The sequence below is a fragment of the Macaca thibetana genome, chromosome 1, assembly GCF_024542745.1.
Source record: "Macaca thibetana thibetana isolate TM-01 chromosome 1, ASM2454274v1, whole genome shotgun sequence".
In the NCBI taxonomy this organism is placed as follows: domain Eukaryota; kingdom Metazoa; phylum Chordata; class Mammalia; order Primates; family Cercopithecidae; genus Macaca; species Macaca thibetana.
This window is the reverse complement of record NC_065578.1, coordinates 216,004,563-216,030,180: the sequence shown is the minus strand read 5'-3', so window position 1 is coordinate 216,030,180 and position 25,618 is coordinate 216,004,563. Positions and strand designations below refer to the sequence as shown.

Sequence of the window (25,618 nt, the reverse complement as noted above, 5' to 3'; positions counted from 1 at the left end):
TTATTGTTTTAATTTGCATTTTCTAATGACATAGGATGTTGAACATTTTTTTCATATGCTTTTTTGTCATCCATTTATCTTCTCTGGAGAGGTGTCTGTTCAGATCTTTTGCCCCTTTTTAAATCTGGTTATTTTCTTATTGTTGCGTTCTAAGCCTTCTTTGTGTATTCTGGATACCAATTATTTACTGGAGCTCTCTTTTGTAAATATTTTCTCCCAGTGTGTGGCTTGTCTTCTCATTCTCTTGACATTGTCTTTCACAGAGCAGAAGTTTTTAATTTTAATGAAGTCCAACTTTTTTCAACGATTTATTTCATGGATCATACCGTTGGTGTTTATCCAAAGAGTCATAGCCATATGCAAGGTTCATTAGTTTTTTTCCCTATATTAGTTATCTTCTATGAGTTTCAGAGTTTTGCATTTTATATTTAGGTCTATGATTTCTGTATTCCTTTTTTTTCTTTTAATTTTAGAGATGGGATCTCGCAATGTTGAGCTTGAAGTTCTGGGTTCAAATGATCCTCCCCAACAGCCTCCTGGGTAGCCGGTACTACAGGCATGCAACACCATGCCCAGCTGTAAGACTTGTACTGAGGGGTTATGTTGCAAGCATAACCCAGTTCTTATCATGCTCCATCTCAACAAACATGTTGTTTCTAGACAGATTTAGATGCTACCAAGTTCTAGAGAGCAATAGGAAGTCAGACTCAGGAGAGGAAGGGTCACACAGAAAAATACTGCAGCATTTTGCCAACTCATATAAGCAATACCCTAAGAATATATATAGAAAAATGAATTCTGAGAGTGTTAGACCAAGGAAGTGAAAGCATAACTAGGTCATATTCAATTGTTGATACGAATGCATTAAATGAACTTGCGAGGACAGCCACCCTTTATTATAATGTATAGAAATAAGTAGAAAGACTTAGAGAAAGGGAAATACTGGAGTGAACTGATCAGATGTGAACTACTCATTCTCCCTGAGATAGGACCCATACGATACTCCATTCACCATGGCATTGAGAACTACATCAGTGACAGAAACACCAAAGGTGTTGATCCCGGAACACTTAACAGTAAACTTCCTGCATGCTAACCTTCATCTCAAAGTTTCCTTTCCAGGGAACCTGCAACACCTAGAAGAACTCAATTTAAGTTTTTTGGTTGAACTGTTCAGAAGACTGATGAGTTTTGGGGACTGATAGAATATTATGAGATTAATCAATAGTGGCTATTCAAACACAAAACAAATCAAAACATCCGAAAACCCAAACACAAAAAACAACAACTTCAAAAAATCAAACACAAAAATCACAAAAAAAAACACAACAAAATCCAAACAACAAAAAAAACCAACAAAAACAAAAAATTCACAATTCAAGAAAAAAAAAAAAAAAATCCCCCCACAATGTATTCTCATCGAAGAAGCAAATCCATACTCAGCATCTGATAAGCAGCCATTCATTTAGCAAATTATTCCCTCCTCCCCACACCACTATCATGTAAACCTTTAACAAACTGCTGTTCCAACCTGAAGGAATTTTGAATTCCAGACACTGAAATATATTACACTGTACAGAAAACAGTAAAACTCAAAAAGTACATGTGATATGGGAGCTTTCACCACCATCCCTCGACACTCTGACACCTGCAGAGCAAAGAACATGAGCTTTGCTATCAGACTGACTGAGGCTCAAGTCTGGTTTCACTACATTGTCTGTGGCCCTGGGCGAGAAACCCAGCAGGCAGAAAGGAGCAGAGGCCGTTTGCTTTCACCGGGGGAATACTGTAATCCACCTCCCTTCTTCCTTCAGGACCACATCCACTCTATGATCCTGCTGCCATGGAGTTTGTTTTTATCATCATCTCATAGAACATCATGCTGGTCCACTATACTGATGATACATGACCTGGAGGGCAGGAGGTAGCAGATGCTGCAGATATATTAGTAAGATAAAGGAGACAAGGCCAAGTGTCGTGGCTCACACCTGTAAGGCCAGCAGTTTGGGAGACTGAGGCAGGTGGATTGCTTGAGGTCAGGAGTTTGAGACCAGCTTGGCCAACATGGCAAAATCCCGTTTCTACTAAAAATACAAAAATTAGCCAGGCATGGCGGTGCATGCTTGGAATCCCAGCAACTCGGGAGGCTGAGGCACAAGAATTGCTTGAGCTTGGGAGGCAGGGGTTGCATTGAGCTGAGATCACGCCACTGTACTCCAGCCTGGACCACAGACCAAGACTGTGTCTCAAAAACAAAAGATAAAGGAGACAAGGCCAAGTCTGCTGGCTCCCACCTGTAATCCCAGCACTTTGGGAGGATTGACTGAGGCAAGGAGTTCAAGACCAGGCTGGGCAACATAGCAAGACCTTGTCCCTACCAAAAAAAAAAAAAAAAAAAAAAAAAGGTAAGAGAGATAAATCCCACGAGTTGTGGGGTACATGATGCACTGTTGAGAGTCAAAGACAAGTTCCTGCTTTTTATACTTCTTCCACAAGAAAGGGATGTGCCTTTTTATGGCACACTTTGGAATTTGGAGGCAACATATACCACACATAATTTGGATGTGCTTCTCCAAAGATGCAGAGGGACCTGAAAGTCAGCCAGAATGGGGTCCAGGGTGAAGAGCCTGTCTAGATGGTCCAGGTGATGCAAACAGGGCTGAGATGTGGCTCTTAGGGCCTAACAGATCTAAAGGTGCTTGATACGTCTGTGGCAGGTGAGGAGGCTGTGTGATTGTGGAAGTTCTGATGGGGGATACCAGCAGATGCCTCTACAGTTTTGAAGCAAATGCAAGTACTCTTGGGCAAGTAACAGTTCTCTTGAGAAACAGCTCATGGTTTAGTTACTGGCAGAAACTGAACTTCTGACCCCCAAACACCAAGTAACCAAGAAACCTGGGTTGCCTCTCATAGCTGAGTGTTAGTCTTGTCTCTAACACCAGGAAGTCGAAAGTGCTCAAATGAACCCTGTCATGAAGTGTAAGTACAGAACTGGTCTTGGGATGCCGAAATGCACAAATAAGCATGTGAATAGCTGACTCAGCTCCCGTTTGCCTAGATGTGGGGAGTTCCCCACTGACTATAAAGAAAAAAATATGAGAAAGATTTACAGATTGCTCTGAATCCAGATGTGGACAGCTATGGCACTATAGCTCCATCCACATGTAATTGTGAGGAACAGTGGAGAAGAAAGGCCTCTGAGCATAAAAATCTTCAAGTACGATAATTTTCCCACTTTTCCTAATAGGAGAGGTGGCCTGAGGCATAATCACGGGCAGGGGTAAATATGTGGCCACATGGCCAGGACTTGGAAAAAACAAGAGTTGATGAGAAGAAATATGAGGGAAAAGCATGTAGATGAAATTCTTAGAATGAGACCAGTATATCTGAATTTTGGGGTTTTATGTGAATGTTTATCAAAACACCTTTACTAGAGAGGAAGCTCTTACCTCATCACCTGAGCACCACATGGTTGGCCTCTTTCCCCAGCTACTCGAATGCTTGCTCATGGGCTCATAAACAATGTGGCTGTGGTGCCTAGGATGGCCTTATAAGCACGGATTTCCCTTACCAAGGATGGCCTGGATACCACCACTACAAAATACCATACAGTAGTCCCCCTTTATCCACAGAGGACAGTTCCAAGACCCCCAGTAGATGCCCGAAACCATGGATAGTACCAGACCCTACATATAACTATGTTTTTTCTATACATACAAACGTATGATAGAGTTTAATTTATAAATGAGGCACAGTAAGAGCTGAACAATAACTAGTAATAAAACAGAACAATTATAACAACATGACAGAATCACTACTTTTGCACTTTGTGGCCATTACAAAGTAAAGTAAGGGTTACGGGAACACAACAGTATTGCTTTAACGCTACAATGGATCTGATAGCCAGGATGGCTATTAAGTGACTATCGGGCAGGTTGTGCACATAGCACTGATAGACTAGACAGAGATCATTCACATCCCAGGCTGGATGAGGTGGGACAGTGCTACATTTCATCATGTTGCTCAGAATGGCATGCAATTTAAAATCTATGAATTGTTTACCTCTGGAATTTTCCATCTCATATTTTTGGACCACTGTTGATTACAAGTAAGTGAAATCACGGAAAGTGAAACTGGATCAGGAGAAATAGCATGCAGGTATACCTTGTTTTGTTGAGTTTCACTTTATTGTGCTTCGCAGATACTATGCATGGTACCAATAGACTTGCCCAACACAGGATTACCACAAACCTTCCATTTTTATAAACGTGCTTGCTTTGTGTGTATCACATTTTGGTAATTCTCACAGTATTTCAATTTTTTTTTTTTTTTTTTTTTTTTTAACAGGGTCTTGCTCTGTCGTCAGGCTGAAGTGCAGTGGCACAGTCACAGCTCTCTGCAGCCTTGACCTTCTGGGCTCAAGTGATCGTCCCTCTTAGCCTTCTGAGTAGGTAGGACTACAGACACATGCCACCATGCTCAGATAATATTTTTTAAAAAATTGTTGTATGGGATCTCACTATGTTGCCCAGGTGGGTCTTGAACTCCTGGCTTCAAGCTATTATCTCGCTTTGGCCTCCCAAAGTGTCAGCCTTTTTCATTATTATTCTATCTGTTATAGGATCTGTGGTCAGTGATCTCTGATGTTACTACTGAAAGTGTCCTGGTGCACCATGAACTGCGACCATATACGATAGTGGACTTAATGTTACGTATGCTCTGACTGCTCGCTGACCTCCATGCCCCATCTCTCCAATCAGCCTCCCTACTCCCTGAGACACAGCAATATTGAAATTAGGCCAATGAATAACCTTAAAATAGCCTCTACGTGTTCAAGTAAAAGGAAGAGGCACATGTCTCTCACTCTAAATCAAAAGCTAGAAATGATTAAGCTTCGTGAGGAAGGGATGTTGAAAGTTGAGACAGGCTGAAAGCTTGGCCTCTTGCACCAACAGCCACATCGTGAATGCAAAGTTTCTGCAGGAAAATTAAAAGTGCTACTCTAGTGAACACATGAATGGTAAGACAGTGAAACAGCCTTATTACTGATATAGAGAAAGTTTGGTCTGGACAGATAATCAAACCAGCCACAACATCCCTTAAACCAAAGCCTAATTTAGAGCAAGGTCCTAGCTCTCTTCAATTCTAGAAGGCTGAGAGAAGTGAAGAAGCTGCAGAAGGAAGGTTTGAAGCTAGAAGAGGTTGGTTTATGAGGTTTAAGGAAAGAAGCCATCTGCATAACATAAAATTACATGACGAAGCAGCAGGTGCTGATGGAGAGGCTGCAGCAATGATCCAGAAGATCTAGCTAAGATGATTGATGAAGGTGGCTACCTTCCACAACAGATTTTCAGTGTGGATGAAGCAGACTTCTGTTGGAAGAAGATGCCATCTAGGACTTTCTTTTTTTGTTTTTGTTTTTTTTGAGGTGGAATTTTGCTCTTGTTGCCCAGGCTGGAGTGCAGTGGCGTGATCTTGGCTCACTGCAACCTCCACCCCCTGGGTTCAAGCGAGTCTCCTGCCTCAGCCTCCCAGGTAGCTGGGATTACAGGTGCCCACCACCACACCTGGCTAATTTTGTATTTTTAGTAGAGATATGGTTTCACAATGTTGGTCAGGCTGGTCTCGAACTCCTGACCTCAGGCGATCACCCACCTCGGCCTCCCAAAGTGCTGGGATTACAGGTGTGAGCCACCATGCCCGGCCTCACCTAGAACTTTCACAGCTAGAGAAGAGAAATCAGTACCTGGCTTCAGAGCTTCAAAGGATAAGCTGACTTTCTTGTTAGGGGCTAATGTAGCTGATGATTTTAAGTTAAAGCCAGCACTCATTTACCATTCCAAAAATTCTAGGGCCCTTCCGAATTATGGTAAGTCTACTCTGCCTGTGCTCTTTAAGTGGAATAACAAAGCCTGGATGACAGCATGTCTGTTTACAGAATGCTTTACTCACTATTTTAAGCCCACTGTTGAGACCTACTCTCAGAAAACAAAACAAAACAAAAAGATTCCTCTCAAAATATTACTACTTGGCCGGGCATGGTGACTCACACCTGTAATCCCAGCACTTTGGGAGGCTGAGGCAGGAGGATTGCTTGAGCCCAGGAGTTTGAAACCAGATTGGGCAACAGAACCAGATCCTCTCTCTTATTTTAAAAAGTTAAAAAAAAATAGGCCAGGTGCGGTGGCTCATACCTGTAATCCCAGCACTTTGGGAGGCCAAGGCGGGTGGATCACAAGGTCAAGAGATTGAGACCATCCTGGCCAACATGGTGAAACCCCGTCTCTACTAAAAATACAAAAATTAGCTGGGTGTGGTGGCATATGCCTGTAGTCCTAGTTACTTGGGAGGCTGAGGCAGGAGAATCGCTTGAACCCTGGAGGTGGAGGTTGCAGTGAGCCGAGATCGCGCCACTGTACTCCAGCCTGGCAACAGAGCAAGACTCTGTCTAAAAAAAAAAAATAAATAATAATAATAAAAATAACCCCCCAAAAAACAAAATATTATTACTCATCAACAATGCACCTGGTCACCCAAGAGCTCAGATGGAGATGTTCAAGGAGATCAATGTTGTTTTCATGCCTATCATGCCTACTAACACAATATTAATTCCGCAGCCCATGATCAATGAGTAAGTTTGACTTCCAAGTCTTACTATTTAAGAATTACATCTCATAAGTCTATAGCTGCCATGGATAGTAAATCCTCTGATGTATCTGGACAAAATCAATTGAAAACCTGGAAAGTATTCACCATTCTAGATGCCACTGAGAACATTCATGATCATGGGAGAAGGTAAAAATACCAACATTAGCAGGAGTTTGGAAGAAGTTGACTCTAACCCTCATGATGGCTTTGAGGGACTCAAGACTTCAGTGGAGGAAATCACTGCAGATGTGGCAAAAATAGCAAGAGAGGTAGAATTAGAAGTGGGGTCTGAAGATGGAACTGAATTGCCACAATGTCATGATGAAACTTGAATGGATGATAGTGCTTTGCTTCTCATAAATGAGCAAAGAATGTGGTTTCTTTCTTTTTTTTCTTTTTCTTTGATGGACTCTTGCTCTGTCGCCCAGGCCAGAGTGCAATGGCGCAATCTCGGCTCACTGCAACCTCCACCTCCTGGGTTCAAGCGATTCTCCTGCCTCAGCCTCCCAAGTAGCTGGGATTACAGGCGCCCACCACCAAACCTGGCTAATTTTTGGTATTTTTAGCAGAGACGGATTTTCGCCATCCAGGCTGGTCTCGAACTCCTGACTTCAAGTGATCCACCTGCCTGTGCCTCCCAAAGTGCTAGGATTACAGGCGTGAGGCACCGCGCCCAGCGGTGCTTTCTTGAGATCAGATCTATTCCCGGTGAAGTTTCTGTAAATACTGTTGAAATAACAGTGTTTATCATATTACATATGTTTAGTTGATAAAGCAGTGGCAAGATTTGAGAGGACTGACTGCAGTTTTGAAAGTTCCACTGTGCGTAAAGTGCTACCAAACAGCATGGCGTGCTACATTGAAATCTCTCATGAAAGGAATGGCTGCAGCGAAGTTCACTGTTGCCTTATTTTAAGAAACTGCCACAGCCACCCCAACCTTCAGCAACCACCGCCCCAATTAGTCAGCATCCATCAACACTGAGGCAAGACCTTCCACCAACAAAAAGATTATGACTTGCTAAAAGTGCAGATGATTGTTGGCATTTTTTAGCAATAAAGTATTTTTAAAATTAAGCTAGTTATATATTTTTTAGACAATGTGCAATGCTGTTGCACACTTAATAGGCTACAGTATAGTGTAAACATAAGATTTGTACGCATTGGGAAACCAAAAAATTCACATGACTCGCTTTACTGCGGGGGTCTGGAACTAAACCTACAGTATCTCTGGGGTGTGCCTGTATTTGGCAGTGGCAGCAACCAACCAAAGCCTTCTGTGTGTGTGAATCCAGAGGTATCAGACAGCCGTCTGGTGACAGGTTGATTATGGCATGGAGGGGACAGCGATTTATTCTTTCTGTGACAATTTTGGGATTTGAATTTGCCTTTTCTACAAAGCCTCTGCCTGCAACACCACACAGGGATATAACGAGTGTCATGTGTATTTTCATGGTATCCCCACAAGATTGCTTCTAGCCAAGGAACTCATTTTATAGCAAAAGAAGGCAGCGAGATGGTGGCTCACACCTGTAATCCTAGCACTCTGGGAGGCCAAGGTGGGCAGATCACCCGAGGTCAGGAGTTCGAGACCAGCCTGGCCAGCATGGCAAAACCTCATCTATACTAAAAATACAAAAATTAAACAGGTGTGGTGGCGGGTTCCTGTAGTCTCAGCTACTTGGGAGGCTGAGGCATGATAATAGCTTGAATCTGGGAGGTGGAGGTTGCAGTGAACTGAAATCATGCCACTGCACTGCCCTTCAGCCTGGGTGACAGAGCAAGACTCAGTCTCAAAAAAAAAAAAAAAAAAAAAAAAGGCAAAGGGCTGATACACATGTAATTCACTGGCCTCACAGAATAGTAGCATGGACTTTTAAGGCTGCTATTTATTATGAGGGTAACCATAATTACTGGCTACCTAGGACACTTTTGGTATTACACCTGCTGCTTGGGTGTAAATGTTAATAAAGCTTTATTTTACTGGCAGAAGTGCTCTGGTATGGATGATTATATTGTAAAGCTGTGAAGCTAGCAGGAAAGGTTATCTGTGAGGTTGGGGAATTCTCTTTCAATGAAGTAAATACTTTTGTCAGTAAGTAAGATTTGGAGGTGTTTCTCCCACAGCCAGAATATGGGAATCTAAGAACCAAGTGATGGAACTGGGAGTGGAATTTCACGATTTCACTTATGGCCCCAGGAATGTACAGATAGGGATCGCTAAGAGCTCAGATTCCTTAGTAGTGAAAATTGACAGCCTGGCCAACATGGTGAAACCCTGTCTCTACTAAAAATACAAAAATTAGCCAGGCGTGGTGGCACATGTCTGTAATCCCAGCTACTTAGGAGGCTGAAGCAGGAGAATCTCTTGAACCCGGAAGGTGGAGGTTGCAGTGAACTGAGATCGCGCCACTGCACTCCAGCCTGGGTGACAGAGTGAGACCCTGTCTCAAAACAAAACAAACAAACAAAACAAAACAAAACACACACACACAGAAAATTAAGGTTATTCTACTAGGAAATAAACCTGAAATACTGGCTAAAGACATAGTGAACATAGGTTAGAAAATGGAGAAAATAAAAAATACTAACTATAGCTTCATGATGACACGTAGATACTAGGAATACAGTATCTGCACTTATTTTCTACCTAGCTGTCATCTATTTGAACTCATCTTTCTTCCTCCCATTTCCCCTGCTCTTCTGTGTAAGGTGTGTTGGTAGTGGTAAACTCTGCCACCATAAAGGCCACAGGGTACGGAATAGGAAGGCGTGATCATGACAAAATTAGAGGGGGCCTGGGTATCATTCAGACTTTGGACTTGGGGCTAGCTGTGAGACTTCAGTTTGTTCTCTTTTGGGGGGCTAATAAGTACATTTGTGACTAGGGTTAATGACACTATGGTAGGTGGAGATATTTGGAAGTTGAAGTTTTTTGGAAAAGTAAATGAGGATGTGGACTGTTGAGGACATTTGTTCTTTCCATTGACTAATTTTCTTTTCGTGAATGTCATCTTTTGTTTAATCTGTGTATTGAGTTTTTAGTTAAGTTGATTATATTTTTGTTTTTAGAAATTTTCTCTGTTTCTTTCCAGGTCTTCTGGTCAGCTTGGATAGTTTCTTCTTTCATTGTACTTTCAGAGCTCTCTTGTAAATACACTTCAGCATTTAAGCTTACATATTTTGTATTCTGTATGTAATAAACCCAATATTGGAAGCTTTGTAGGTTGGTTTTGTGGAGTGTTGTTTCTGTTGACCCTTGTTCATGATTTCTTCTTCTCTTATGTTTTGTTGGTTGGTGCTTTTCCTTTGGGAATTTTCTGAGGCTTGAGCTTAAAGCACAATCCTCCAGAGGCGGGGTATACATTTGCTTCTGCTGAGCATATTGGAGGCACTCATAGGCTGGGGCCACTTTAAGTTTGTGGCTAGATTATTCTTTTTAGACAGTCAGCTAATATGAAATCCAGGCTTAAATCTATTCAGTGTACATTTGTAGTTAAAACTCTTAGGGAAAGTTTTATTTTATTTTTTAAAATCTGGAGCCAGGATTGATTCAGGCATGTATTCTTGCCATCTTCCCTAAGGATTCTGCCCTTCAAAGCCTTAGGTTCTTTGATCTACTCTCCATCTCTGCTAGGGCCCCACACTTGTTCTCCTTTCTCCTACATGTTGCCTTGTGATCCAGGTCACTAGGGATACGCAGATAACCCTAGGGAGGATAGAGCGTCTTTAGATAACTCCAATAGGATGTAATGAATTTGCACTTTTTCGGAATTTCTGGCCTACAAATAATTCCCTCAGTTTCCCATCCATGTGGCCATGCCTTTAAAAGGTGTATGCGTGTTAAATGTACTGTGCAGGAAAGGCTTTCCCTGAACACTATATCTGTCATATTGTAAGAAATAGAATGCTATTTATATTTTTTAGATTCTAGCCTGAATTGTAGCCTATAAAATGATGTTCTTTCACTTGTTAAAATTTTATTTTTGGTTCACCATAACATTATTGTCACTTACAGTGTCTCCCTAGGCACTGGGAGAGAATGTGTGTGCTCTGCAGGCATTGTAAGATGCGGCAGATCCTCCCCACTACCCACTCAACGTGCTTCTATTCTGAAGTGAATGAGAGATGGGAAACTGGAATCTTCCCTTTTCATAGTTGGTCTTAGTTCTGCTGAGCCTTTCACATGTGAACATCTTACACAACAAAGATGATTCTAGTGTTAAAAGACAAACAGCACCCATTTTTTCTACCACATGGCTTAAAATGTGGATCAAGTATTTCAACTGGGACAAAACGAAAGATCTGTTGAAATGTTGGTGGAACTACTGGCTCTACTGGACTCACTGAGAGATGCTATTTCAGTTTCTAGCATGACACCATTTATAAGAAATCAAAAGTAATTTTGGCCACATACAATATTATCCTTACAAACTGACTTTAGATCCTAATTCCTAGATAAGCCAAGACTCCACTTTACTTATGTCTTGACTTGGGTTAATTAATAATTTTATTCACATTCTCTACTTGCTTATCTATTTTATGACTACTTGATCTATCAAATTCTGAGAAAGATATATTAAAGTCTCCTAATAAAACTGTGTTTTTGTCATATTCTTACCCTGTTTCTAATAGTTTTAGTCTCATGTATTGTCTGGCTTTTTGTTGGGTACATAAAATTCATGAATATTTTATCTTCCTTATGGATGATACCTCATATCACTATAAAATATCAGTTTTTTAGACCCATTTAATGTCTCCTGTTGTCAGTGCACCTGTAGGCATCCTCTTACCTTCCAACTTTCTAGATGAGAATTAGGCATAATACTTGTTCCCCCATCCCCAAACCAGGAGGCCCGTGTTAGTTTCCCTGAGTAGTTTTCTGAAGGCCCCTCTTACTTGTGGGGAAGCATTCTTGGCCCCATGGCATTCGGAAAAGCCCCCTGGAAGAAATCCTCTCTGTTAGCCTTTCTTATGAACTCCCAGCCTTCTTTCGAAGGTGCCTTTGAATAGCTTAGAGGCTAATAGTGGATATAACCAGTTTTGAGACACCCTCTTTTCAAATCCTGCATTGATAATCATGATTTTAGAACATGTTTGGGACATCTCTGTTAGTGACAGTCACCTTTAAATATCCTGTTTCACTGCATTTTTAAAAATTACCTTTCTATTTTTGTCTTCATTTTTCTTTTATTTGAATAACTCACTGGTCTGCCCCTTCCTCATCACCCCAAATTCCTTAACAGTGGGTGTCCCCTAAAGCCCTTCCATTCTCTATTTATAATCAGTCAGCTAACTTATGTACGCTCCTTGAATCCCCATAGAAGGTACCCACATCTGTATTGTTAACTTTTTATCATCAGCTCTTCCTTTCCACTCCAGGCCGAGATTAGAAATCTTAACTGTTGATAGGACATCTTCACCTAGATATCTCACTGTCCTCTCAAATTCAAAGTCAGAACTCTTATCTCAACACCTCACCCAAAGTAAAACCACCCCATTACCTATTGTGGTCAAAGGAAATACCATTATTTTAATCACCTGGTCTAGAAAACATGAAACTATATCGAGTACTTTTTTACTTGCCAGTTAGGTTGATATAATCTCTCGCCATCAGACTCTTTTTTCTCTTCTTTCCATTCTTACTGCCACTAGGCCTTCCTTTGACCTCTTTCCTTGTTAACGTCACTCTTCTCCATTATCCATGTAGAGTTTATTTTTACTTTTATTTTAATTTTATTTTTTTGAGAGGGAGTTTCACTCTTGTTGCCCAGCCTGGAGTGCAATGGCGCAATCTCAGCTCACTGCAACCTCTGGCTCCCGGGCTCAAGCGATTCTCCTGCCTCAGCCTTCCGAGTAGCTGGGATTACAGGCATGCGCCACCACGCCCGGCTAATTTTGTATTTTAGTGGAGACGGGGTTTCTCCTTGTTGGTCAAGCTAGTCTTGAATTCCCAACCTCAGGTGATCCTCCCGCCTCAGCCTCCCAGAGTGCTGGGATTACAGATGTGAGCCCCCGCGCCTGGCCTGTTTTTCTTCCGTACCATTCTTTATGCTATTCTCAGGCTAATTTCCCTTGAACTATGCTTTCATCACACCGCTTTCCTTGTGAAGACACTAATGAAGGTCTCTAGGACATGGGCTGAAATTTACTTAAACATTATGAATTGTTGTAAGTTTGTCTCCCTCCTTTGTTTTCTACCTTCCTCATTCAGGGCACTTTCTGCCTTCCTTTGTGACTCCACAGGCCGTAGACAATATGCTAACCTTTTGCTAACATGTAGCTGCATTCCGTTATCAGTGTGATTTTTTCACTGGAAGCCTCTGTCCCAGTCTTCTGGCAACGTAAATTCTACCGATGTTCTGTGTTCCCCAGAAAGTTTTCTTTTACTGCTCAAAAGAGCATTAATCTTTCCCATCTCTGAATTACTATTGTGCTGTCAATAATGCAAATAATTATATTTGAAAAATATCTCCCGTATTTTGCTCTGATTTAACTTTTCTTGGCTTTTATGTGCACCCCTCCCCCCACTCCTCCTTCTCCAGGCAGCTTAATTGTAAATACCTTGAAGGATGAGACTGTGCTTATGTTCGGATCTTTCATGGCAACTGAACCCAGGAAAGTCCTCAGAATGTAACTGTAAATTGATTAATTTAATTAACACTTAACATAAAATCTTCTACCCACATAGAATGTTTCATGTGATTGCTACAAAATGAAAAAGCAAATATGTAAATAACAAGAATAACAATGATTGAATGTATAGGATGCATCAAATTAAAAAAATGAAGATTTCATTTTGAAGAACTAATGCTAACACTATTACAGTAACACATATATTCACCTATAGTTTGGATCCAGGATCTTCACACGAAATACATACATTCCAGAATGGCCCAGGGGCCAAAATATATGGTTGCCATTAGAACTGTTGATAATCTCGTATGGTTGATCTAAGTCTCCTGGTTTTCCCATAGCATAAGAAAAACAGTGTATATAGTTCTGAACAAGAAACAAAGACAAAAATTTTAAGGTCATTTTATGACTCTGATAAGCAAAATTATAGTCTCATTTATCTTGAAAACTTATTTAGAGATGTAATGGCTATTCCCTTCTATTTTACCACTGTAGTGCTCTATATAGCCTTTTAAGAGTTACACTGGGTTAAAATTCGATAAAAAGTGATGCTTAGTGAAAGTAAATGTATTTATAAACAATTAAATTAGAGTGTTGAGAATATGTAAGCATATTATTTTCCTAAATCGACAAAATACAAAATGCTCCAAAGATGCTTAAGTGGGGACAGAAACAATTTTGATCACAAGATACAGACACAACAGTCAAGATGGTACATCCTTGGGTTTTTATCTTCCCCTAGGATCTTCATTTAGCCCTATTACCATTACCATGTCTTTCTATGGGTCTCAAGATACAAACTGTCTCCTGCCTGCCTTTTAAAAAACACAGATGAAACAAGCCTGTATTTTTAAAGGTTACTCTGTTAAAACAAACACAATGAAAGCAAATGATTATTAAAACTTGCAGATACCTGATCCTACTATTACATGGCATTGCTTCTGGGTTCTTTTAGATCCTGTATGTTTTCACACCCTACTTAAAGGACTCTTCCTCTACCATTCTTGCTCTCTGAAAGCTTCTCATCTGAAGGAAACAGGAAGCCTTACAAGGTCATTACTTTGGATGTGTCTGAGCTTTTGTCTATCAACATCCTTCAAGGTTGCATGGTTTGGATGCATCCCTCAAAGCTGGAAACTTGATCCCAAAAGCTGGAAACTTGATCCCAAAAGTTGAGATGGGAAGTGAGGTCTAATGGGGCCAACCAGGGGTTTGGATCACAGGGGCGCTACCTTCATCAATGAGTTAATGCCGTTATCGTGGAGTGGGTTGCTTATAAAAGGATGAGTTCAGCCCGCCTTGCCTGGCCTCTCATTCGCCCTCACTCTCTCTCTCCTTTTGCCTTCTGCCATCTGATGATGCAGCAGGAAGGCCCTCACCAGATGCCAGCTCCTTGATCTTGGACTTCCCACCCTCCAGAATCATGAACCAATCAATTTCTATTTTTATAGATTGCCCAGCCTCTGGCATTCTGTTATAGCAGTACAACATGTACTAAGACAATGGTATTTTTCTTTTTTCTACATATCTTGAAACATTCCTCCTTCACGAACAACTTTCTAGTCAGTAGAGCTTTGTGATGACTCAGCTCTTGCACAGTCTCAAAGAGACTTCCTCATGGCAACTCCGTGGATGAAAATGTTATCATGATTAGATGGCAATAATGGTAAGCTCTAGAGGGAAGCTTATTGCATACTGCTATATCCTCAGTCTGGCACACGGTAGTCAAGATACATTTATTGAATTAATGTGTGTTTTGTTTTGATTTTAGGGATGGAGTCTCACTCTGTCACCCAGGCTGGAGTTCAGTGGCATGATCACAGCTCACGGAAGCTTCGATCTCCCAGGCTCAAGCAATCTTCCTGCCTCAGCCTCCCTAGAAGCTGGGACTATAGGCATGTGCCAGCAAGCTTGGCTAATTTTTTTAACCTTTTTTTTTTTTTTAAAGGAGATGGGCGTCTCACTATGTTGCCCAGATTTCTCTCGAACTTCTGGACTTAAGCAATCCTCCCACCTCAGCCTCCAAAAGTGCTGGGATTACAGGTATGAGCCACAATACTTGGCCTGAAATTTTTGAAAACTGTTTTATTCAGATGTGAGGTACAATTCTGATTATGCCTGCCCTTACTTACCTGGATATCATGAAATGTGAGGATACAGACATATCCTACATACTATTACTTCCATTCCAATAATCAATTACAGTCGTGTACTGCATAGCAATGTTTCGGTCACTGACAGAACACATATACAATAGTGGTCCCATAAGATTACAATGGAGCTGAAAAATTCCTATTGCACAAATACTTACCATTTCCTGACATTATTCAGTACAGTAACGTGCTGTTCATGTTTGCAGCCTGGGAGCAACAGGCTCTATCATAGCCTAGTTATATAGTAGGCTACACTGCCTACGTTTGTGTAAGTACCCTCTATGATGTTTGCATAATGACAGAATTGCCTAACGAAGCATTTCTCAGAACATGTTCCCATTGTTAAGTGATGTATGACTGTATTCTTCATTTATTCTAGGAGATGAAATAGTCATCAAAGTCTGTAGCTAATTTCACAGTATAACTTTAATTAAAGAATTCCAGTAGCACCTCTTCCTGAGAGCAATGTTTGTGGATATTCGTCTTTTTTTTTTCTGTCTGTCCAGAGTCCATCATCATTTTTAATAGAATGCTGATTCCTCTTGGATATCATCAGAGTGAGGGTAATTCCAAGTCCCCACCTTTCATTCCAGAAGCTGACAGGCACAGATTCTTTTGCTCCCAACCCCAGGACATAACTGAGGTGGTGGCAGGGCAACTCTACCAATCCAAGTTATCTCCCAGGAATATGAATTAATAATGAGGGCTGCAACAATGAGAGGAATGTTTAGAGGTCGTTCATCAGAGTGCCAGTGCCCCAGCCAGGTTGAAGGACGATTGTTGAGAGTAATAAAATTTTAGGCTAAAATGCATTCCAGAAAAAAATGTAACATGTTACACGACCGAGTTCAGAGTAATATGCATAGGCCATCAAGATGAGGAGGAGTTTTACATGCATATATTACATGGTAAAAATGGAAATAAAAAATTAATTAAAAAAAAAAAAAGATTAGGAGGAGAAGTTGGCTTACCATTTATATTCTGGTAACCACAAGTATGAGTAGAGCCAAAAACCCAGTCTGACTAAATGGAGCAGAAGGCCCACTTGATACTCGGCTGTGTGTACGCCCCTGGCTGGTTGCCTTGGCTGTGGGTTCCCTCCTCGGGTTAATGAAACTGTGATGTGAAAGAGCAGAGGAAGTAAATAGTAACCAGGGACAGGGAACACATGTGTCCAGCTCTACTTTGACAGACCTCTGGGAAAAGTTTGGAAGATATTTGTATGAAAAGCAGAGGAGGAGATCACCAGATGGACAGAGTTTTGTTGTGTGTAGAGTTGTATGGACCTGTACTGTCAAGGAATTTTCGGAGAAAACAGACTTGCCATAGATCCTTTGGCTTCAGTTAGAGTCATTATAAAGAATCTAAATGTGTTGCGTGCCCATGTTGCCATACCTGCCCCGTCTGTGGCATCTTTCCGGGAAGGAAACCCCCAGGCAGCAGGGGAGGGACTCAGGAGACTGACTCACGTGCAGGGTGGTGCCAGCTGCAGAAGCTCCAGGAACACAGCTTGAGCAACCTGTGCTGAGCCGAGGAGGCTTTCACTGTGTGTTAGTTTGTTTTCTGTTGCTTATAACAGAATACCTGAAATGGAGTGATTTATAAGGAAAAGGAATTCATGCCTTTCCAAGGAGGCTGAGAAGTCCAAGGTTGAAGGGTTGCATCTGAGGGCCATCTTCCTAGTGGGGACTCTGCACAGTCCCAAAGTGTCACAGGACATCACATGGCAAGGGGGCGGAGCATGACAGCTCAGGTCTCTCTTCCTGTTCTTATAAAGCTGCCAGTCCCACTCCCATGAAACCCACGAATCCATTATCCCGTTAATCCATCAATCTGTGAATGGATTAATTCACATTTGGGGGCTCTGCCTTCATCATCCAATCACCTCTTCAAGGCTCCCCCTCTCAATGCTGCCGCATTGGAGATGGAATTTTCACATGAGTTTTGGAAGGGACAAAAATTCAAAACACACTACCAGAACTGACTAATCATCCAGGGAAGGATTTTTGAAGGATTCTTGTGTATAGGCCACTGCATCCTTCGTTTGATAAAAGGCCAGGTTCAGGAGTGGGAACTTAGGAACAGAAGCCTCAATGGACACAGACCAGGACTAGTTATTCTAAGGGGAGAGATAAAGGCTGAATAATTCCTTCTCACTGAAAATTCCTCTATTTCCCTTCTTAGCAGGTCATTTTATTTTATGTAGGTGAATTATTCTATAATTACATTTTAATCATAAGCGGCATCCCTAAAACTCTTGATTATATTTAATTTGAAAATATTACTATATGTCTCGATAAACTCCAAAAATCATTTTGACATTGCTTTTTGAAAAATCTGTTTCTTCTAGCATTTCTTGCCTTTGTCTACCTTTCTGCCATTGTGGTCTGTAGCACTTTTATGAAACAATATGTTGGGTTAATGAAAAATAAGTAAAAGACCCATTTTTTAATGTATCCCCACTTGAAAATATAAAATACCTTATATTTTTTGGTGAAGCGTTCTTCCAGGTCAAAAATAAACTGTGAAACTTGTCTTACCAAGTTAGTTAATACATAGGTCCATGAACTTAATTGGAAAAGGATGTGGTATATTCCAAATATGTTCAGACGCTGTGCATATATCATACAACAAAGCATTGCTAACAAAGACTTAATAGCCTTGTGTCATTAGGTATTTTTGTATATAGACACGCAGGAATATTTATATTGTTTCCTATTTCGTTATTTCCTAATGTGAATGATGATACCTGCTGACTCTTGCTTCTTTTTCTGTGTCACTGCCAGAAAGATATCACTGCCTGATATTTCCTGTTACATTATTAAAACTCCCCTGTCCCTTGCCATTATTATTTTTTCCCCCTTCTTTTTTCATGTGAAAGCCCTCTTGATCAAACCACCCAGCCTCTTAGAAAACAAATCTCCTGGCTGGGCGCGGTGGCTCATGCTTGTAAATCCCAGCACCACTTTGGGAGGCTGAGGCAGGTGGATCACCTGAGGTCAGGAGTTCGAGACCAGCCTGGCCAACACAGTGAAACCCTGACTCTACTAAAAATACAAAATTAGCCAGGCGTGGTGGCACGTCCCTGTAATCCCGGCTACTTGGGAGGCTGAGGCAGGAGAACTGCTTGAACCTGGGAGGCGGAGGTTGCAGTGAGCTGAGATTGTGCCATTGCACTCTAGCCTGGGCAACAAGAGTGAAACTCTGTCTCAATTAAAAAAAAAAGAAAATAAAAGAAAAGAAAAAACAAATCTCCCCTAGCCTCATGCATTATACTCAATTTTTAGCCTTTTTAGCCAAGGACTTCCCTGTCTAGTATCTTCAGCCACTTCAAGAAACTCAAATCCGATTCTGTATTGTGTGGATGTAGACAAGCACTCAGTACCCATATTCTCCCTTTCCTTCTCAACCTCCAACCTTACCAGGAGAAACTGTGAAAATGCCACTTTTGCTTATGAGTCCTTCAGTGTTTTCCCTAAGAATGTACAGTCCCCAGAGCTACTTCCCTGATTTTTTTTTTTTTTTAAATGTAGGCGTCATTCATCCTTCTAGAATCAGAAGGACTATGTAGCAATCAGTATAGCTCCAATAACCGGAAGGCTTTCCATTTCGTTTCAGGTATATGTTTCAGGAAGAATGCAGCCCTGATTGCCATGTTGAGATAAGATACAACATAGTAATGACACCTGTCAGTGAGAGTAGCCTTATTCACGAGGACATAACTCGTCTTTGCAGGTACCTGCTTTCTGTTATATTTGGACTTCAGACTGAATTCACCCTTTCAGTGGTGAGCTTTAAGTTTCTCACGCAGTAGAATCGAATATGTAGGGCCTGGTGTGGGCACTCCAGAGTCTTTCTAGACTGTACGCTACCATTTCAATTGTTCTTCAACAGTCCCCAGATCAGCATATCAGTATCATCAAGGTGCAAATTTTTGGGCCCCACCCAAGACCTGCTGAATCAGAAACTCTGGGAGCGGGACCCAGCCATCTACTTTAACAAGGTCTCTTGGTGATTCTGATGTTTGCTCAAGTCTGAGAACCACTGTACCGTATCATACCGATTGCGGCAGGCTTCATGGTTGTCAATTACCCAGTGAGCTCACTGCTTCTTTGGAGTATGTTATTTCGGCAGAATCTTAGAATATTTAGGTGCCTTTTGTAAGATATGGGGATATCATCCTCACCTATCATTTATACCTATCCCTAACTCCAGACCCCTGGATGTCCTTCAACGAAAAATCAGGAGGATAAGTTTTCTTTTAACTGATTTAATTACCAGTTTAATTCCTTATGATTTTTATTTTTTAACGTGATCTTTTTTCTTTTTTGAGACAAGGTCTCACTGTGTCACCCCGGCTGGAATGCAGAAGCGTGATCATGGCTCACTGCAACCTCAGCCACCGGGGCTCAAGTGATCCTACCACCTCAGCTTCCTGAGTAGCTGGAACTACAGGCATGCACCACCGTGCCCAGCTATTTTTTTTTTTTAATTTTTGTAGAGATGGGGTCTTACCTTGTTGCCCAGACTGGTCTTGAACTCCTGGGCTCAAGTGATCCACCCGCCTCGGCCTCCAAAAGTATTAGGATTACAGGTGTGAGCACCGTGCCTGGCCCCCTTATGATTTTTAAATAGTAGAAAAGTACTCTTTATAATAGGCATATGATCTATAATGAATTAATTTGGTCCACAAATATTTAATGAGCACCTACAATGCATCAGATGCAGTGAACAAAACAAAATTTCCCTCATGGAGCTTACATTCTAGTAAGGGAGCTAGAAAATAAACAAGATTTTGAAAGTAGGCTATGTAACGTGTCATAGTTATAAACGCTAATGAGATTAAATAAAATAGGGGAGGGAGGCTGGGCGTGGTGACTCAAGCCTGTAATCCCAGCACTTTGGGAGGCTGAGGCAGGTGGATCACTTGAGGTCAGAAGTTGAAACCAGCCTGGCCAACATGGCGAAACCCCATCTCTACTAAAAACACAAAAATTAGCCGGGGATGGTGGCACACGCCTGTAGTTCCAGCTACTCAGGAGGCTGAGGCAGGAGAATTGCTTGAAACCAGGAGGCAGAGCTTGCAGTGAGCTGAGATTGTGCCACTGCACTCCAGCGTAGCAGCCTAGGCAACAGAGAGAGACTCCGTCTCAAAAAGAAAAAAAAAAAAAAAAAAGGAAAGAAAATAGAGAGGGACAAATATGGGCTATCATGAAAGTGAAGGTTAAGTTTTTCCATATGGTGGCCAAGGAAGTCCTCATCAATGACCTGACTTTTCAGTAAAGACTGAGGAAGTAAGGGAGCTAGGTAGTCTTTAAAAAGACTCACTCTTGATGCTTTCACATGTTTAACAGATATTTAATAATCTGCAAACACATATTTACAGCAGTGAAAATTAAAATAGCGACACAGAACCAACAAAAGATCAAACAGAAATTAAGATGAAGCATTTTAAATATACCATGATACAATATAAAAATAGGATTTGGTTTACCCAAACAAATTTAAATCCAAAATGTTTCCATCAAGGCAATGTGTCTCTTACCTCAGGTCCCCAGACTTCTTCTAGGGGGAGGTGCTTGTTAAGTTCAATCATTGACTTCCATGTCTGTGCTTCATGTAAACAACCACTCTGTCAAAAGATTGCATATATATGTGGGTAGGTAGAAGTTTCCCTATCAACTTATTCCTAAGTATTTAATGTTTTGTTGCTATTGAAAATTTTGTCTTTTTAAAACTTTTATTATTTAAATGTTGGCTGGTAAACAGAGGAATAATTGACAATTGATTTTGTGTATATCGACCTTGTGCTGAGAGAATTTTGTTTTGAGACAGCCTCACTCTGTTGCACAGGCTGCCGTGCAGAGATCATAGCTCACTGCAGCCTCGAGCTCCTGGGCTCAAGTGATCCTCCTGCCTCAGCCTCTTGAGTGCCTAGGACTACAGGTGTGTGCCAACATGCCTGGCTAACTTTTAGTTTTTTAATTTTTGTAGAGATGGAGCTTCGCTATGTTGCCATGGCTGGCCTCGAACTCCTGGCCTCAAGCCATCTTCCTGCCTCAGCCTCCTAAAGTGTTGGGATTACAGGCATGTGCTTGGCTGGGAGAATTTCTAAACTCACTTATTAATTCTAATTGTTTCACATGAACAGTTGTGTCATCTGTGAATATGACAGTTTTATGTTTTTCTTTCCCATTCTTATCCCTTTTATTTGTTTTTATTATTTTTTTCTTTTTTTTTTTTTTTGAGACGGAGTCTCGCTCTGCCGCCCAGGCTGGAGTGCAGTGGCCGGATCTCAGCTCACTGCAAGCTCCGCCTCCTGGGTTCACGCCATTCTCCTGCCTCAGCCTCCCGAGTAGCTGGGACTACAGGCGCCCGCCACTGCGCCCAGCTAGTTTTTTGTATTTTTTAGTAGAGACGGGGTTTCACCGTGTTAGCCAGGATGGTCTCGATCTCCTGACCTCGTGAGCCGCCCATCTCGGCCTCCCAAAGTGCTGGGATTACAGGCTTGAGCCACCGCGCCCGGCCTTATTTTTTTTCTTATTACAAAGATCTTCAGGAATAGTGTTGCATAGAAGTGGTGATAACACCAGAGGTCAGGAGTTTGAGACCAGCCTGGCCAACACAGTGAAACCCTATCTCTACTAAAAATATAATAATTAGCTGGGTGTGGTGGCGTGTGGCTGTAACCCCGGCTACTCGGGAGGCTGAGGCAGGAGAATCGCTTGAACCTGGGAGGCAGAGGTTGCAGTGAGCCAAGATTACGCCACTGCACTCCAGCCTGGGTGACAGAGTTAGACTCTGTCTCTAGCAAAAAAAAAAAAAAAAAAAGAAGAAGTGGTGACAACGGCCACCCTTGTTTTGTTCCTAATTTCCAAGTGAAAGTTTTCAAATTTTTACCATTAAATACAATGTTTGCTAAAATTTTTTATATCTATATTTCAAGAGGTGAAGGATGTTTCTATCTATTCATAATTTTCTAAGATTTATTTATTTATTTATTTGTTAGAGACGGAATCTTGCTGTGTTGCCCAGGTTGGAGTGCAGTGGTACGATCTCAGCTGATAGCAACCTCCACTTCCTGGGTTCAAATGATTCTCCTGCCTCAGCCTCCTGAGTAGCTAGGACTACAGGCGCATGCTACCACACTCGGCTAATTTTTGTATTTTTAGTAGAGACAGGGTTTCACCATGTTGGCCAGGCTGGTCTTAGAGTTGACCTCAAGTGATTGCCTGCCTCAGCCTCCCAAAGTGCTGTAATTTTTTTCTGAAAGTGATGAGCTCCAAGATAGGAATTGAGCAACTCAGATACAGGCATGGATAAAGCAGAAAGATGGGTGTTTCAAGTTGCCGTAACAGCAAGCAGAAATAATACTGGGAAAAATGAGATATAGATAGAGATACAGAGAAATCGATATTGGCAAGATGGTGCTGGAGAATTGAACTATGGAGCTCACGCTGGATAGGAAGGGAAGGGAGGAAAAGAGAGAGAGAAGGAGAAAGCAGAGGGTTTAATACAGCAGATGGCCAGGTTGTGTGAGACAAAGTAGGAGACTGGAGTAGTGTGAATAACAATGAGAGAGCTAAAGGATTGGGGGTTGAGGTCAGAGGGTAAACTGTTTGAACTGAAATGCATTTTTTTTTTTTTTTGAGGCAGGATCTTGCCCTGTCACCCAGGATGGAATGCAGTGGCATGATCACAGCTGACTGCAGCCTTGACCACCTGGGCTCAAGCGATCCTCCCATCTCAACCTCCTGAGTAGCTGGGACTATAGGTGTGCACCACCACACCAGGCTAATTCAAAATTTGTGTGTGTGTGGAGAAGGGGTTCCACTATGTTGCCCAGGCTGGTCTCAAACTCCTAGGCTCAAGCGATCGTCCCGCTTCAACCTCCCAAAGTGCTGGGATTATAGGTGTGAGCCACCATGCCCTGTCCTTAAATGTAGTTTTAATGGGGGCTGCTATAGTTGCAGTGCGCTGAGATTGCACCACTGCACTCCAGCCTGGGCAACAGAGCGAGACTCTTAAAAAAACAAAAACAAAAACAAAAAACAAAAGAAAGAATTCTTGCAATACTCTGGGGAGTGGCAGGTGGGACTCAGTTCTCTTGGCTGCCATCTAGGTGGGTTATACTTCTGGATAATTAAGGTGTCTGGTAGATAAGAACATTACTTTGGAAAGAGCCATCCCTGGTTTTTTTTTTTTTTTTTTTTTCGAGTGAAATCTATGGGGAATATTAGAAATCAGTGCTGGTAACTTCTAGGAGGCTCCACCATGACAGGAGGTCCTCAGGGCAGAAAGGCCCACACAGGGAGGGGAAGTGTGCTGACTGGGAGTGGTAAGAACACTCTGCTGTGACCTACAAAGTGAAAGGGCAGAATACGGGAGATTCGCCAAGGAAGCCCAGAGCAACCCGTCATGGAGGGTGGAAGGAAATCAGCAGAGCGTAGGGACATTGAAGTCAAAGTCAGCGGGGTCAAATGATGCCGAGAAGCCGAGTGAGACGAAGCCCAGAGTGTCCATTTGACTTAGTGCAAAAGTGATAAATGTCCTAAAGCCAAAGGCAGACCCATAAATACTCAAACACTGAATATAGTTTGGAGAGAAAAGGAGACTCAGAGTTGCGTCATCCTACTATAAATGTTATTTTATTTTTTCTGACCCCTTTATGTCCGTCTTATGTGACGACAACTTCTTTTTTTCATAAATGAATTTGAGTAGCCATATAATTTAATCTAGAGGTGATTTTTTTCCTACCCACTGCTGCCTTATTCTATTTGCCTTAGATTGCTTATTTATAAATTTAAAACAGAAAGACATTGTCTAGTTGCATGCTAAATTCTGGTTAAATCCAAAGATGCCATACCTGTGCCATAGTATTATTAAAGCTATAGTCATCCCTGCCATGTATTTCCCACACTATGAAATTTGCTCCAACGTCTTTAACGTAGCCATTATCATCAAATCTGAAAGAAACAACAAACAGAAAGATACTAGTTAAAATAGAGGGGTTAAGAGTTCCAACTTCTGAGTCAGAAGTGCTGAGGTTTAAATCCTGTCTTTATCACTTCATAAAGTGATAAAGTAAATCTGGGGGAGTTAAACTCTTGAAGTCTTGATTTTTTTTTTTCTGTAAAATAATAACAGCACCTATTGTTTAGGTGTCTTTTGACAGCTGGATGAAATAAACAGATGTTCTTTCATTCACCTCTCAAAATAAAACCTGATAGTAACGAAGGAGAAATGTTTAACTTTTTGACCATTTGGAACTCTAAGTTCTCTTCACTGGACAGGGTCCATCTGTTGATCAGGTGAGGGCAGCTTAGGCACTGCTGTCATGGGTGTTGGGAGGGAGAAGGATGGCGGGATGTGATGGATGGAGAAAGGGCAGAGCAGGATGCCCTGGAGTCCTTTAGCTCATATATTCATTGGCCGCCTATTATCTACTAGACGTACTAGAGAATGAAACCACAGAATTATTGTGATGAGAACGGAGATGCTGCAGATCCCCGTAGGAGGAACCAGCTGGACGGTGTGGCTGAGTCTGGAAGGATCAGGGGTGTCGGTAAGTCGAGGTGGGACTGAGAAGCAGACGTAGCCTGTACGCTCCCTGGGTCTATAGTCACGCCTAGCCCATGCTCAGAGAATGGACGACAACTTCTACCAACAGTAGACACCAGCAAGGGGACTCAAAGATGGACTGGCTACCCCTGCTTTGATGCTGGGGCTGGAGACACAGGCCCCATTGGGCTTATTTACCTCAAACTCAGTGAGTGCTCAAAAGAGCTGTAGTGCTTCATATTAATATTTTTCTCCCTGCTACCATGTGAACACAGAGGCTTGAGCTCAGAGGTAAAAGTTCAGTTCTTGATAAAGTCGTGCCTTTGCACACCAGAACTTGTGACCATAAGAATGGTTGCACGTTTTCCTTCTCCATCAGTTACTCCCATATTTCCGAATGAAATTGTGCCCCCTGCCCGTTGGGTAGAATTTCACTTAGGACCTTAGTGTCAGGCACTTGTTTCGAGGCTGCTGGCTCTGGGACTGTTGCCCCACCTTCTCCATCTGATAGAACTTCTTGCTGCACTCACTTCTCTGTGTCTATCATCCAAAATAACAGGTCCTTGACAGTGTCTCCTGATGCACTGCCCCATCTCTGCTTCACCTCGCAGTTGTATCTGG

The 25,618-nt window shown here is 41.8% G+C and overlaps 1 protein-coding gene and 1 pseudogene across 7 annotated transcripts in view; both read right to left on the bottom strand.

Annotated features, from left to right (window-relative positions):
* The window catches only part of LOC126951160 (40S ribosomal protein S2-like), a 375,530-nt pseudogene that overhangs the window by 124,645 nt on the left and 225,267 nt on the right, over positions 1–25,618 (bottom strand). The gene's annotated exons all lie outside the window — the stretch shown is intronic.
* Positions 1–25,618, bottom strand: part of CATSPERE (catsper channel auxiliary subunit epsilon) — a 185,924-nt gene that overhangs the window by 11,094 nt on the left and 149,212 nt on the right. For 4 of the 6 annotated variants that reach the window (XM_050784989.1, XM_050784982.1, XM_050784994.1 and 1 more), the window contains 4 exons: positions 24,303–24,402; positions 20,982–21,068; positions 13,492–13,649; positions 13,212–13,284 (listed from right to left, as the gene is read on the bottom strand). In XM_050784989.1, the coding sequence (XP_050640946.1) occupies positions 13,212–13,284; positions 13,492–13,649; positions 20,982–21,068; positions 24,303–24,402 (418 nt within the window). The remainder of the gene's footprint in view (positions 1–13,211; positions 13,285–13,491; positions 13,650–20,981; positions 21,069–24,302; positions 24,403–25,618) is intronic. The other 2 variants (XM_050784983.1, XM_050784985.1) reach the window with 1 other exon arrangement.